Source organism: Scatophagus argus, chromosome 13, assembly GCF_020382885.2.
Source record: "Scatophagus argus isolate fScaArg1 chromosome 13, fScaArg1.pri, whole genome shotgun sequence".
Taxonomy (NCBI): Eukaryota; Metazoa; Chordata; class Actinopteri; family Scatophagidae; genus Scatophagus; species Scatophagus argus.
The window spans coordinates 19431504-19445481 of record NC_058505.1 but is presented as its reverse complement, the minus strand read 5'-3'; the positions used below and the strand labels follow the sequence as shown (position 1 = coordinate 19445481).

General features: G+C 39.3%; 1 protein-coding gene across 3 annotated transcripts in view; it reads right to left on the bottom strand.

Annotated features, from left to right (window-relative positions):
- LOC124069556 (solute carrier family 12 member 7-like) overlaps window positions 1-13978 on the bottom strand; it is a 29907-nt gene that overhangs the window by 5990 nt on the left and 9939 nt on the right. For all 3 annotated transcript variants that reach the window (XM_046408797.1, XM_046408798.1, XM_046408799.1), the window contains 17 exons: window positions 10065-10211; window positions 8892-8946; window positions 7503-7633; window positions 7277-7401; window positions 7094-7198; window positions 6522-6733; window positions 6206-6373; window positions 5563-5661; window positions 5298-5355; window positions 4824-4998; window positions 3217-3335; window positions 3021-3119; window positions 2809-2928; window positions 1912-2016; window positions 1356-1524; window positions 888-1083; window positions 363-532 (listed from right to left, as the gene is read on the bottom strand). In XM_046408797.1, coding sequence (XP_046264753.1) covers window positions 363-532; window positions 888-1083; window positions 1356-1524; window positions 1912-2016; window positions 2809-2928; window positions 3021-3119; window positions 3217-3335; window positions 4824-4998; window positions 5298-5355; window positions 5563-5661; window positions 6206-6373; window positions 6522-6733; window positions 7094-7198; window positions 7277-7401; window positions 7503-7633; window positions 8892-8946; window positions 10065-10211 — 2253 coding nt within the window. The remainder of the gene's footprint in view (window positions 1-362; window positions 533-887; window positions 1084-1355; window positions 1525-1911; window positions 2017-2808; window positions 2929-3020; window positions 3120-3216; window positions 3336-4823; window positions 4999-5297; window positions 5356-5562; window positions 5662-6205; window positions 6374-6521; window positions 6734-7093; window positions 7199-7276; window positions 7402-7502; window positions 7634-8891; window positions 8947-10064; window positions 10212-13978) is intronic.

The following is a 13978-nucleotide window of genomic DNA, read 5'->3' as shown; positions in this document are numbered from 1 at the left end:
AGGCTGCATTTAGCAGAATATCCACTGGGTTGAAAATAATTAAGAAAATGGAAGGCAAACAGGGGAACAGATTAAAGGGGAATGCAAAAATTATTTTATTTGAGAACAGAAAATTGGACTTACTGTGGCCCTATTTGGTGATAATAAGAAGTAATTTGAGCAGACAGTAAATTGTGTTTAAAAAGCTAAGTATATTTATTCTATGTATTCTGTATATTTTTTGCTTTTACAGATTGTATTTTATCACTGATGTAGCATTTCCATTGATACTACATATAAACAGTATAAATAAAATTATAAATAAAGGCATAAATAAAATGAAATAATGTAACAGAAAAAAAGATGATTTATACAACACACACCTTGTGTTGACTCAGTAAAAACGGCAGCAGCATGAGCAGTCCACCATCATGTACGATCCACCACACATCAATGTTTCCTTCCTTCAGACGCTCCTGGTTACTGGGGAAATGGTCGATGTTCTTTGCAACCAGTAGAGCTTGGTGGGCTTCCGTCGTCTCTCTTACTGTCTCTGTCATGAGAGAGAGAGAGATAGAGAGAGACAAAGTAATGGTGGATCATTTCAAATGTTTCTATGTCAGGTGTGTGGGATATGGGCTCTGCTGTCCTCCAGTCTTTAACCGGTTAGTGCATTTGTGTCTTACAGAGATAAAGGTTTCTTCTACTTGTTGCAACTCCTCTGCGTCTTTAAATCTCTCAGACCTTGTGTTCAAATAACCAGTAAAGTTGTTAGTAAGAGATATCTTACTTTTTAACATGTGAGTAAACTTATGGAATTAAATATTATAGAAATACTTTTTTTTTCTTTTACACTGCTGATTTTATTTCCTCACATACTTCCTTCAAGATGCCCCTGTGTAGTTTACCTATGAAGTTCCTCCTTGCTGAAGAGTCCCGAGCTTCTGTCCAGCCTGTCGGCCAGGCCATCAGGACGGTGTTGTGTTTCATTCCTCCCAGTCCTGCTGACTGGATGAGCAGGGAGAACCCATCACGCAGGTTGGACGACACCACGACATGGGAGAAACCTTTTGTCCGCTCTGCGGCCATGAGTGCTTTCAAGTTCTGCACAGACCAAGTATGGTACAGAAAAGGTAAAGAAATATAAGGATGATAAAGGATAAGAGCTGTTTCACCTTATAAATCGTGCACAATAATGCTGAGGAGCCACATTCACTGCTTCTGGAAAATGTACATTTACATAAAATCATAGTTTATAAGATGATGATGAATTAAAGATGTATTTTTAGCTTGTTCTACAGCCCCCAGGTGGCACCCAAAAAATCCAGTATCTACTATTAAACACATGAAGCTGATGACTGAACAATATGATGAACCTGCTCTCCAGTCTTAGCATCATTCCCTCGGTTCATGTAGGTTCCCTCCAGGACTGAGGAGACAATGGTCAGTCCCTTCCCTGCTTTGAGCTGTGTGGTGAAGGACAGGAGACGAGGATGTTTCACCGCCAAGTCTGAGTCCAACTTACACAGCACCAGCAGCTGAGGCCTGAACGGACAGAATAATGTAATACAACATAAAGGGAGGGGCAAAACAAGTATTAAGAAATCTCATTTCATGATATAAATTCAAGACATGTAAAGTAGATTGCATGAATGGAAATTATAGTACTTGTCAATATGGAAAAATAAAATATGTTAAAGAGAGTGCACTGATTTTACACGTCAAAATGTGTTTAGAGGTGTTCGGGAGTACTATTGAAAATGTTTAACATTGTATGGGTCTGATAACCTCGGTGCAATGCTTCATGCTTAACCTAACTCAGCAATCTAGGCCAAACACAAAATGAAAATCCCACGTTACTTGACATTTTGCCCGTCAGCTCCTCTGGCTTCTTAATGATTAAAGCCAATCATAACAAAGACACACGCTCACCTCCAGTTCTTGGTGTGTAGTGATGCTTCCTCCAGCCGGATGAGAGCGTAACGCGCTGCGTTTAAAGACAGACCTCTGATCCCGTCTCCCCATTCCTTCACTGCCCTGCAACCAAGAGGTCCACACAGGAACAATCAATTCTTTTCCAAATGTTTAAGAATAAAATTCTAATGTTTTATCCCGTCATGGGCATGCAACATGTTAAGCTTCCTCTACTGCCTTGACAGAAATGTTTGACATCACATCCACATCTCCAAGCACACAATTTGTCAGTTTTAATAAAATAAAGCAAGTGATAGTGGTTTACCAGATTATCTTATCTGAATAATGTCTGAACTCTTGACAGTGGCAAACAAAGAAGTTGTTTTCTGTAACTGTCACTGGAACCAAGGTTGACTAACTTGATTATTGCCATTCCAAAGCAATTACTTGAATGGTACTTCATCCATGCATTTTCTATACTGCTTATTAATGCATGGTAAGAAGAGGAGCTGGAGCTTATCCCAGCTGACTACTGGCAAGAGGCGGAGTACACCCTGGACTGGTCGCCTGGACATTTAATTGCAGGGCTGACACACAAAGAAACACAATCACACATACACCTAGGGGCAATGTAGAGTAATTAACCAGTTAACCTAATGTGCATGTTTTTGGTATCATGGGAGGAAGCCGGAGTACCCGGAGAAAACCCACACAGACACGGGGAGAACATGTACAGAAAGGCCCATACCCAGACTCCAACCCAGAACCAACTTACTGTAAGGCGACAGGGCTCACCGCTGCACCACTGTGCAAATGGTACGCAAACAGCAGCTAATTTCCCTTGGATAATCCTAGTAATAAGAGAGTTTACAGCTGGTTTGATTGGATCTCTCAACTGGAAACCCCCAGACTCACCCTTTATACTCAATGTACTTGTAGATACAGCCAGCTATCACCATGGCAACCAGAGCATAGTACCAGGAGGAGACAAACATGAGAGACAGACACAGGCTCATCCCGAGGAAGGACAGGGTCCTGCAGGACAAACATACAGTACATATTATTAAAGCCTTAGAAATTTGATGGGATTTCACTTGTTGCAGAGTTTAGGTGAAAGCTGGTCTCACCAGTGATAGAATTTGAAGCGAGGTCTCCAATTGGGGGTACGAAGCAAAGTCTGAACTGCACAGGCCAGGTTGACAAACAGATAGCACATGAGGAAGAACCTGAGCAGACACATAGACAGACAAGAGATAAAATCTGAATCATTTTGGCCAGAACAGTTTGGAAAGAAAAATAGCATGAAAACGATAAACCACCTACATGGAGAGGATGGGGGCCACAGCATCAAGAGAAGCGATGAGGATTCCTATCTCACAGATCCCCACTGTCAGCAGCAGAGCCCAGGTGGGCTCGCCATTAGTCTTTCCATGACCGAAGACCTGAGAAAGACAAAAAAAAGATGCAAAACTCCATTTAATGACAGAAAAGTAAAAACACAAATAAATCATATATTTTTTAATTATATTTTTGGGGAATTTAATCCTTTATTGGATAGGACAGTCAGAGAGTAACAGGAAATGGGGGTGAGAAAGCAGGGAAGGCATCCAGCCAAGTACTGCAGGCCACATTTGAATCCAGGTCTCTGTTACAAATGGATTTCAATCTTCTGTAGAGTGGGCGAAAGCACTAACCCACTGCACCACACGTCACCCCAAACACAATCATATCTAATCAACAGAGTCAAAACAGTATGGTAGCTAAAAAATTAATTGAAGGAAATGGATTCAAAACACTTCCCAAAGGGGGAAAAAGGAAAGATGGGAGCAACATAACAAGAGATAAACACTCCCTGCATTCTCTTTTACAAAAGTTTTCTGTCTTCTTTCTTGACAATCAGCAACCGTATGCATTCACTGTAACAGTGACTTCCATTACAATCCTCCATCTCATCTTATCTCACACACACAAACACACACACACCCACTGACCCATATTTTTTAAATCAGTCTTTTGTGTGTGTGAGAGAGAGAGAGACAGGGAGAGAGAGAGAGAAAAGGCGTTGTCATGGGTGTTACTATCAGACTGGCTGCATATAGTTGTTGACCCCAGCTACTTGCTTGCATCCCATTCCATACTTAGTCTTTTTTTAACTTTGAATACAAGTTTCATAACTCAAATACAGTTGCAACCAGAATTTTATGTTTAGAAAAAGACACATAGATTTTCCCCTTCCATATCTGATAGTCAAGTTGAAGACCTTTTCCTATTTTAGGTCAGTTAGAGTCACTCCATTTTTTTTTGTTTTCGTTTTTGTAAAAAGTCAGAATAATCAGAAAAAATTTAGAGAATTCTTTATTACTTTAAAGTTTGCAAACACTAATGTTACTGTGGCTTTAAACAGCTTGGAGAATTCTACATGATGATGTTTTGGCATTAGAAGCTTCTGAAGGCTAATTGCCATGATTTGAGTTAATTGGAGGCACACCTGTGGATGTATTTCAAGGCTCTTTTATTGCATGAAAATGTATTTCACTTTACTGTATCATCCCCAATACAATATTATAATGAAGCCTGTATGACATACGTCATATTCCATGCAGTATCACAAGACTAAGCATGCAATCTACATAGAAAATGCTACCATAAATGATTTCTGCTCTCAGATAATAAAGGTAAGTAAAACATTTGTGTCACTACTCATGTTGAGTAAATCTTTTATTAAACTAAACTGGCCCATTTAAGTCCTGTGCCTACTTAACTCAATATACACCAGTGGCATGAGGCATATTAATAAACTGAATAGACCTATTTCAAGATCAAATAATAAAGCAACACAAACCACCAGTCATTCTGTGTTTAGCTGATTTTGGACTCTAAAAGCACATGGGACTGTAACAGGCAAAAACAGAGATCTTTCTTAGGCTGACCTGTAAGAAGGGGATGATGCCATCCCGAGCGATGGCCTGCAACAGCCGTGGGGCGCCAGTGAGGCTCTGAAGCCCTGCCCCACAGCAGGAGAAAAATGAGCCAATGACAATCACCCAGGGTGATGGCCAGGCCAGAATACCAATCACTGGGTTCTTCTTTACGGAGTAACCAAACCTGAAACAAAAGCATGCATACAGTTTGCTAGATGTGTATATTACCAAGCTGCTGTGACAAAACAGCTGGCTCAAAAGTAAATAATTGATTTGATTTGATAATTTTGACTTTAGTCCTATGTATGTGCAGCATTTTTAGCAACAACTTCCTCTTCTTCAAACTTCAACATATACCACTATATATACATCTATATATTGATTTCAGATTTATTTTTTGATCTCCTCTCATCAGGTGTATAACAACCACCTGTCACTGTTTATAGGTCACAATGAGAAAATGTCAATTGAAAATACACTTACTTGTCTCTCAACACCACTCCTTCAATGCAGGCTCCAAACAAGACCACACAGGAGATGTCTGACCATGAAGTTAAGATGGAAATAACTGCTCTGTGTACTTACTTTGAAGGGACAGCCTGATATATGACATTACAAATCTGTCAAAATCTGTCTTGTTACTCTCCATGACCTACTGATGCATATGCATGCGTGTGTACATTCAGAGACTCGTTTATATTGTGCTGTGCGTGGACTGTATCAGCTGTACACACACTGTGCAGGATACAGATGAAAGAGGTGGTGAGAATAGCCATTATGGTTCCTATGGGGATGGACCTCTGGGCATCTCTGAGATCACCAGATCTATTAGAACCAGCCATTATACCTGGAAAAAAACAACAAATACACACGCATACATGCATGCACACACACGTAAAATTTAGACAAAGTGTTCAGATGTCTTACTTAAGTATTAGGCAAAGTAAAAGTACTCCATTTCCACTTCAGAAAAGAAAGTTCAAATACTCGTTGCACTCTCTTTTTCCATGTTTTTAATTGAAAGAGTTCTATTACAATGGAAATTTACAATGGCAGGGTTTTTTCACTTGTTTCAAGCATGAAAAAGGTATAACTCAACAACAGGCATGAAAACTTGAATGAGGATTTTTGTATTTATACTATCCAGGAAGATTACTGATAGGGAATTCACTAATAGCTCTAGCAATGACTGCATAAGCAGAGCGTAGGCAGCTTGGCAGGGATGTAGACGGACAGGCAGGTAGAGTTATGATAGGCTTGCAAACGCCACATACTCTTTTTTTTGTCACGATGTCAAGAGATTTTTTTTTTAATAACAAAAAATTCTATTAAAATGAATCACCAACCCTGGCTTTAATATTTCTTTGGCATTTGAAGGAGTAGTCATGTACCTGTGACAGAGGGAAAGTATATTCCCACCAGCAGAGTGAAGTAAGTGGTGATGTCATTGATGACGTAGGGCTTAATGATGTCTGTGGGTGTTTCCTGAACTGGTACAGAAGGCTGAGTTTTCTTTTCTATGAACATACCAGCAGGGCCATAGTCACCCCACAGGTTGTCTAATGGAAAGACAGACAGAAAAACACCATCAGTTGGATTCACATTAGGATTCATTTTGTGGGGCAATGATTATCCTGTGGGAAAAGCTGATTGTTTAACCTGAGGGTGGCACAAGATCAAATAAAGCTCCCACTCCTCCCCCCTCACCTTTGATGACTCCGCTCATCAGACCAGGTATGGCCGGAATCTCTGTCACATTGTTAAAGTAGAAGTAGTCATCACAGGTTGCGTTTGAATAGTTGCTGTCACAGAAAACGCTCCATAGCTCGGTGGTCGCAGTGTTGTTTTTCACTACCTGCGTCTTTGCGCATGTCTCAAACTTGTCGTTCCTCAGAGATCTGTTTCCTAACAGACAGACACTGCAGAGGAGTGTGACAAGGGCAGTGCAGTTAGAGGGAGTCGACTGTCACTGATTGGATACAACACTTAGCCAGAGCACAGCTATCACAGCCACGGTCAGACCCACAACTTCTACTGATTATCTGCAATGACTTGTACCTGGGCCAGCACCAGCTCACACTGTGCTCACAGCCAGCACAGTCTACTACTAATACATAATACTACATAGAGAATTTCACTGCAAAATATGGCAAAAAGATTTACAAAAGCATGCACATACAAACACAATAAATAGGTGCTGGACAGAAATGCATGCGGAAAATGTGCACGTACTATACTCCCTTGATTATCTATTACCTCTATCTGTTACATATACTCACTTAAACTCGGGCGGTTCGATAAGAGTCTTGATGACTCCTGCATAAGTGGCCATGATCGAGAGAACCACACAGGCCAGAAACACCAGAGCCAGTTTATTCACATACCTGCAGAAAGAAGGGGAGGAAATGTGAGTATGTGTGCTGCTGGTATGCGTGTGTGTGTTGGTATGTGCATATACTCACTTAACCCCTACAAACACAACCAGCGCCATCAGGAGTAGGCAGCATGTGCCATAGATGCGCATGTTGTTGGGCATCGCTGCACCTTCGCCTTCTTTAAACGCTATTGCTGTTGGAACAATGTACGTCTGGCAGTGTGGACACAAGAGAAAGAGAATGAATGTGTAATTGCTATACAGTCACATGATGTAATGTAGGTGACCTCTTGTTTGTCTGAGTCGTAACATACCAGCAGGATCTCTATGGTGCCCAGTATGTACATGGATCCAGCAAAGGTGGTTCCGAGGTAGAAGCAGAGGCCCACTGCTCCTCCAAACTCTGGACCCAGTGCTCTGGAGATCATGTAGTATGAGCCACCAGCTTTTGAGAAATGAAATCTTGATCAGACAACTCCCACATTTGTTCATTCTCTTTTTATTTCAGGATAAATCTTCAAAGACACAAACACTAAAAGAGAATGCAATAAACTGCAGAGGCCTTTGCAGTAAAAATGAAAACTGAAGGCTATTTATTGATTTTAAGGGTTGATGACATGAAAAAAAAACAGCATTGTAACATTCATGTTGAAGTAGCAACATGTTATCAGGGTTTGTGCATTAAAGTGCAGCAATTCATGCGGCTTTTTTGGGGAGGGATACCATTATTATGAAAAACATGATAAACAATTCATTCAGAATTTGCACAAATTCTTATTAAGAAAATAACGTTCCTGTAAAGTAGTGTTTTATTCTAGGGGTTCTGAACAATGTCTTCATTGTCAGTTCCTGCAAATGCCTTCAGTGTTTCTGTAGTTAGTAACATAAGACCTACTGAAGAAATTACAGTTAGTTATCAGCTCCTTTTAATGAAACTGTTAGGAACTCCTACAAAAAACAGTAACAGCGCAAAAAAGTTATTTTCCTAATAAGACATTATGCATATTCTGAAGGTGTGGAAAATTACGTTTTAGCTACTTAAGTTTAAATGCAGATTATTTTCCCAACAGAAAAGAAAGAAAAGTTCTTTCAAGAAAGTCCTCAGCTACATATACAGTAAGCCCTTAAAATGAAGCTCTGATGATTTGTGACACTTATGTTGCACAGCTACGCTGACATCATTCCTTTGTATTTAGATAGATAGATATATAGATAGATATACTTTATTGATCCCAGGCTGAGAAATTACAGAATACTGTAGAGGAAGAAGGAGGAGGAGGAGGAGGAGGAGGAGCAGTAGGGAAAAAAGGTTTGTGTAGCACAAATTTCTGCTGTATCTTGTTAATAATCTCAGCTGCCCAGATTTGTCTTGTGACGCTGGATTGAGAATCACTACTCCACACAACAAAGTAACTACCATATCATTTCCTGTGGGATGATTCTTGAGAATTTTACGACCATAAAATAAGGCATTACTAAATTTCTGTTCCACAGAAATGCTGTTGAATAAAGAGTGAAATGCATTTATTTACTCAAAAAAAAATGTCATTTAAGGCTTTGATGAGTATGAGTTAAGATGCAAGGTCTTTCAAATTCTGGCAGATGGAAAATATACTGTATCTCCATCGACGTTCGAAGCCATTGTGTTTAAACACTCCAAGGAGAATATACAAAAATAATGAATACAACATTTCATAATGTACCTGGGACAACTCCATTGGTTGCTATGGCACTCATCGATATGGCTGTGAGTAAGGTCTGCATAAAGAGAAAGAAGGCAGATGTTAAATCCTGGATGGAAGAAAGAGAGGTGGGAAGTCTGCTGTTTCTGAACTGACACCAAAACAACCTTTTAGGCATTTTTTTAAAACCTAAAAATAACATAATGAAAAAGGGTTTTTTTTGTTTTGATTTGTTTTGTTGTTGTTGTTGTTGTTGTTGTTGTTGGGTTTTTTTTACATCTCTTAGATCTTTTTTTTTTGTTATCATTTAACAGAAGTGGCCAAGCTTTATATCCTTAAACCATAAATAAATTAAAAGGGAAAGAGCTGTATAAAAGAGATACTGCTGCTGATGGGTCAAATATGAGAATAAGATGGAGCAAGAAATACATGAATGAAGCTACAAGTTAAATAGTATGAGCAAGCCGCAGAGGAGGAACTTTTCGAATCGAAAATGCAAAATTTGACGTTTAATAGTTAAATAAATCAGGGTTTCATTATGCTTCATAGACAATAAAAAAAATCTGGGGCAAAAATACATCAGAAAAAGGTAGACATGTTTACATGGCTAAAAGTCTCACTGGATATTAGACATCAGTGGCTATTTGACAGTATTTGAAATCTATTGCTGTTCCATCTCTTTGGTGTAAAACAACAGAGCCTGACAGGGTGGGTATATGTTGGAGAAGGCTGCAGATAATCACACATCACATCACATGAGAGCTGAACAGTTCAGTTTAAACTTTTCAAACAGTCAGCTCTCTGTTTGGCCACGTGGAGCTACTGACGTACGAGCCGCACACATAAATAAGATTAATTTTCCGCTTGTTTTGGGGACTCTCCTCTGAGCTCAGACATGAAGATTAATGCTGCTGTTAATCAACCCCATAAATCTAGAGGAGCATGTACTGATTGGCCCCCTGGTTTCTGGATGTAAATGTCAGACTCAATCCCAGATATGTTATTGGTCCATTCAGGCATTGATAGAAAGACAAAGAAGGCCAAAAAGGACTCTGTTTGTCTTTCAGTCATCATTGCTGCCACTCATAACATTTTGATAACACATGATGATCTCATCTCAAACCCTGCACTTACTGATCTCAGTCTGATACTAAATTTCTATATGTTTAGAAGCTGGATTCATGAATGACTCACGCAGATGCAGCACATTGAGACAATGGCAAAGGACCCCAGGATTCCTGCTGTACCGACGATCCAAGTGAGACGCAGAAAGAGAACCACACCCAGGATGTTCTGCATGCAGGGCAGGTAAACTCCAATGAAAGTTCCCATCTGGGGGACCTGTGTATGGGTAGACCCGCACAGACACACCAATGAGTGAGAGTCAACATGGTAGACAGGAGGAAGGAGGGGAGGCGAGATCGCAGTGAAACCCAGAATGTCAATAGTGTCAATGTGTCAGGTACATCGTGTCTGTCATTATTCAGTTTTTGATTTGTAAGAAGAGTGCACAAAGTGTGAATGGAGGAAATACCACATGCAACAAACAGTCAGAGCAGTATCATTTCATGAAGTAGTCACTAAATATAATGTATAGAAATTGTGCACATGGACACAAATTTTCATTCGTGCCTGCACCTGTCTGTGACGAGGTTTAGGCAACAAAAGCATCTTGGTGTGGCTAGGAAAGGGTTTTTCAGTTTGTGAAACAGTCACAAAATGCAATCTATAGGAATCGCTTTGGTTAGGGTTAGGAAAAGATTGTCAGTTACATGTCATTAGAAGTCTGTGAAATACTGACATTTAATATTTAGGATTTGTGCAAAATTTCCATTTTTGACTCATGTCTATCATCACTAAAAATGTAAAATTCATGCCCATATACATATGTACAGCCATTATTCAAAAAATGTTTAGTTAGGTAAGTACACTGTTAAATAATCCTCAGAAGTCCATTTTCAGTATATGTGTGCAAAAATCTCACATTCCTAAAAACTAAAAACTGATCGTGAAAACAGCTTTGTGGTATTAAACTGCACACAGATCATTTTGCATAGGGATTCTCAAACATCCAGGTGATGGAACAATAATAAAGCACATTTTCCCGTGGAGTGGGACTTTTAAACTTCTGCTCTACCAACACAGACCTTACTACTGGTCTAAATAGAACATGAAGAAAGGGTGAAATTATTAATTTTACGTTAAATCACCAAGATCCACACAATCAGTGTCCGTAAAGTGTCTTTGGCACTGTGGAAAAAGTTTATCTTCTTCGAAAAGCAAGGCACCTCACGCAATGCTTCAAATTCCCAACATGCTGCAGGTCATTCAGGTAACATTACTCCCATCCTCTATAATATTTGCAGTATGCATGACACTGCACAGAAATGTGCATGTATGTCTTTACTACATCCTTCAACAAAAAATGAGTTTACATACCATTTTTCGAGTTACAAACACATTTTCCCGTGCTTTCTCCACTGCACTCAGTTGTCTGTCTAAATGCTGTGAAGTGCCTGATCTCCAGATCTCCCACATCTTCTCTTTTGTGTTACGCTGTCTTTCTCCCTTGTCTGTTTTTTCTCCCCCTAGCTTCAGATCTCCTTTGATGCACTCTTAATAAAAAAAACAGCTATGATTCAAGGGGCGGGTTTCACTAAAATATCATCAATGCCTCTTCACAAAGCTACAGTACAAGGTCCAACTCCAGCTTGGTTTGTTAATGTGGCTATTCAGAAAACTGAGGTTTTATCTTCATACACAGTATATCAAAATTAACTCCCTCCTACTTACAAACAGAAAATACAGGATTCAGTGTTTTCCCTTTATTCTTAGCAGATGTCACCACATGCGAGTCATTCACATTCCTCCAGCTTAGAGTTTGTAAAACTCCATGGGCAAAATGCTGAAACATATGGCACTTTATGCCATGTGAAAAATATATTTAAAGCAAGTGACAAACAGCTTAGCAGCCATATTTGCCATGTTGCTGTGCACGTATACTCTTCTGCTGCACTAAAATAAAATGTCTGTCCTGACACAAAAACAAATAGCTGTGTTTTGTTTTTTTGGTTTTTTTTTTGTTTATTTTTTCCAGGCTAGACAGCTTTGACTGTTCTCTCTATATATTTAAGTTTTAATAGCCTATAAGATGCAGTAACAACACTACAAATCAAGGCTTATCACTTAATGATGCTACATTAGTCTTTCTTATGGAAAGATTTTCTAGAGGGGAATACAGTCCTTAAAAGAATTGTTTGACATGTACATTGAACTACACTTATTTGCTTTATTATCTTGTCAGAAAATAAATACTACTCCGATATCAGGTGTGTAAATATAAAACTAAAGGCCAGGAGCTGGTTAGCTTAGCATTGTGTAAAGACTGGAAACTAAATCCACCCATCACCAGCTTTAAAACTCAGTTAATAATATTAATAACGAAAAGAGCAACTGCACCAGACACAAAATAAGGCCAGTTTAAATCACAACTTTGTGATTTTTTTTTTGTTCAGATTAAACAAATAAGATGCTGCTGGTAGGCTGATTTGGTTAAAGCCAGGCTAATGGTTTCTTTATGCTAAGTGTTGATGCTATGCTAAGCTGCTGGCAGTTGCTTCATATTTAATAGACAGATATGAGAGTGGTTCCAATCTTCTCATCTATTCCTAAAGAAGAAAGTAAATATGAGTATTATCCAAAAACATAAAACTATTCATTTAATTGTTTTTCATTTTTATCCTTCATGACCAACAATAGAGATACTAGCTGTTACAGACTCTTTCTCTCTGGTGCCGAGAATACATGGAGACAGTCCATTTATTCCCACGCATAACAGATTTTACAGACCAGATGATATTCAGTTTATACACACCTCCCTCAGTTTACCTGTAAACTCTGCACATCCTCTCAGATTGGAAAAGACAAACTCTTTCTCAGTTTGAACACCATCAGCAGCAGGTGTGCCAACTGGCACATCAGGGAGGAAACACCTCCACTCTCCACCTCCACCTGGCGTTCAAACTCAGTCTCCCACAACACAAACATAGCTCTCTTCTCAAGAGGACCAAGGAGAAGTATAGTGACTGACTGATCTGCTGTCAGCCAACCAGCAGTAAGAAGCTGATCGGCGTAGGAGAGGGTCTGCTACACACATCCTTTGAACTCACAGCTGCGCTTTGTATCTGAGCAGAGGAGAAGTGTCCTTTCTGATCATGATCTTAACATTAATGTTACTAATCAAGGCCTTGTGATATCAAGTGTTTTTCCCACGGCTAGCAGATTCTTCATATCACACACCAGGCAAAGCACAAAGGAGATGTGATTTATATTGAGACTTTGTTTGAAGCTTGATAACAACTACAGTTATCAAGGTACTATCAAAGAAACAATTTTCATCAGTTAATGTTTGGCTCACCGATAAAATTTTTTACATTGTTGAAATTTGATTTCCACTTTACTGATAATCAGATTTTTATTATTATTATTTTTTTTTTACATTTGCAAGAAATATATTTGCACTCTTTCACAGTTTGTGCTACAACTGCTGCGCATCAATTTTCCTCACAAGACTAATAAAGTTCTGTCTTAATGTACTGTATTTTTATTGAGTGTGAGTTCTTTTTTAATGGGCAGCCCACACTTTCAGAAATACCCTTCTGTTGTGTCACATGAACCTCAAGTGATTCAATATGGACAGATTTTAAAGGTCAGAGTATCTTCACTATCTTCCTCAAAACACCTCTGTCCTCCCCCGTTCTCTTGTTATCTGACCCATTTCCACTTCTTTCTTTTTAGTAAACCTTTCACATGGCTTAAGCAGCCAAATAGTCTGACTTACAGAAAGTAGGCTGTGGCTATCAGCCTGCTATTGGCTGACTATTTCAGTCGCAATTCTCCTCCTCTTTCACTACCATTTCGCACCATTGCTGGGCTTAGCACCGCACAGGCTGCTTTTGATTGCTTTAAAGCAAGGGATCACAAACTTCACTTGGAGGGACAGAACTGAAAGTAAGTGTTGAGTCAAGGCCTTGAAGCAAACACCTTTTTTTGGAGCAGAAAACGTTTAACTAATTAGTCAAAAACAGAAAATGAATCCATGTTTTCTT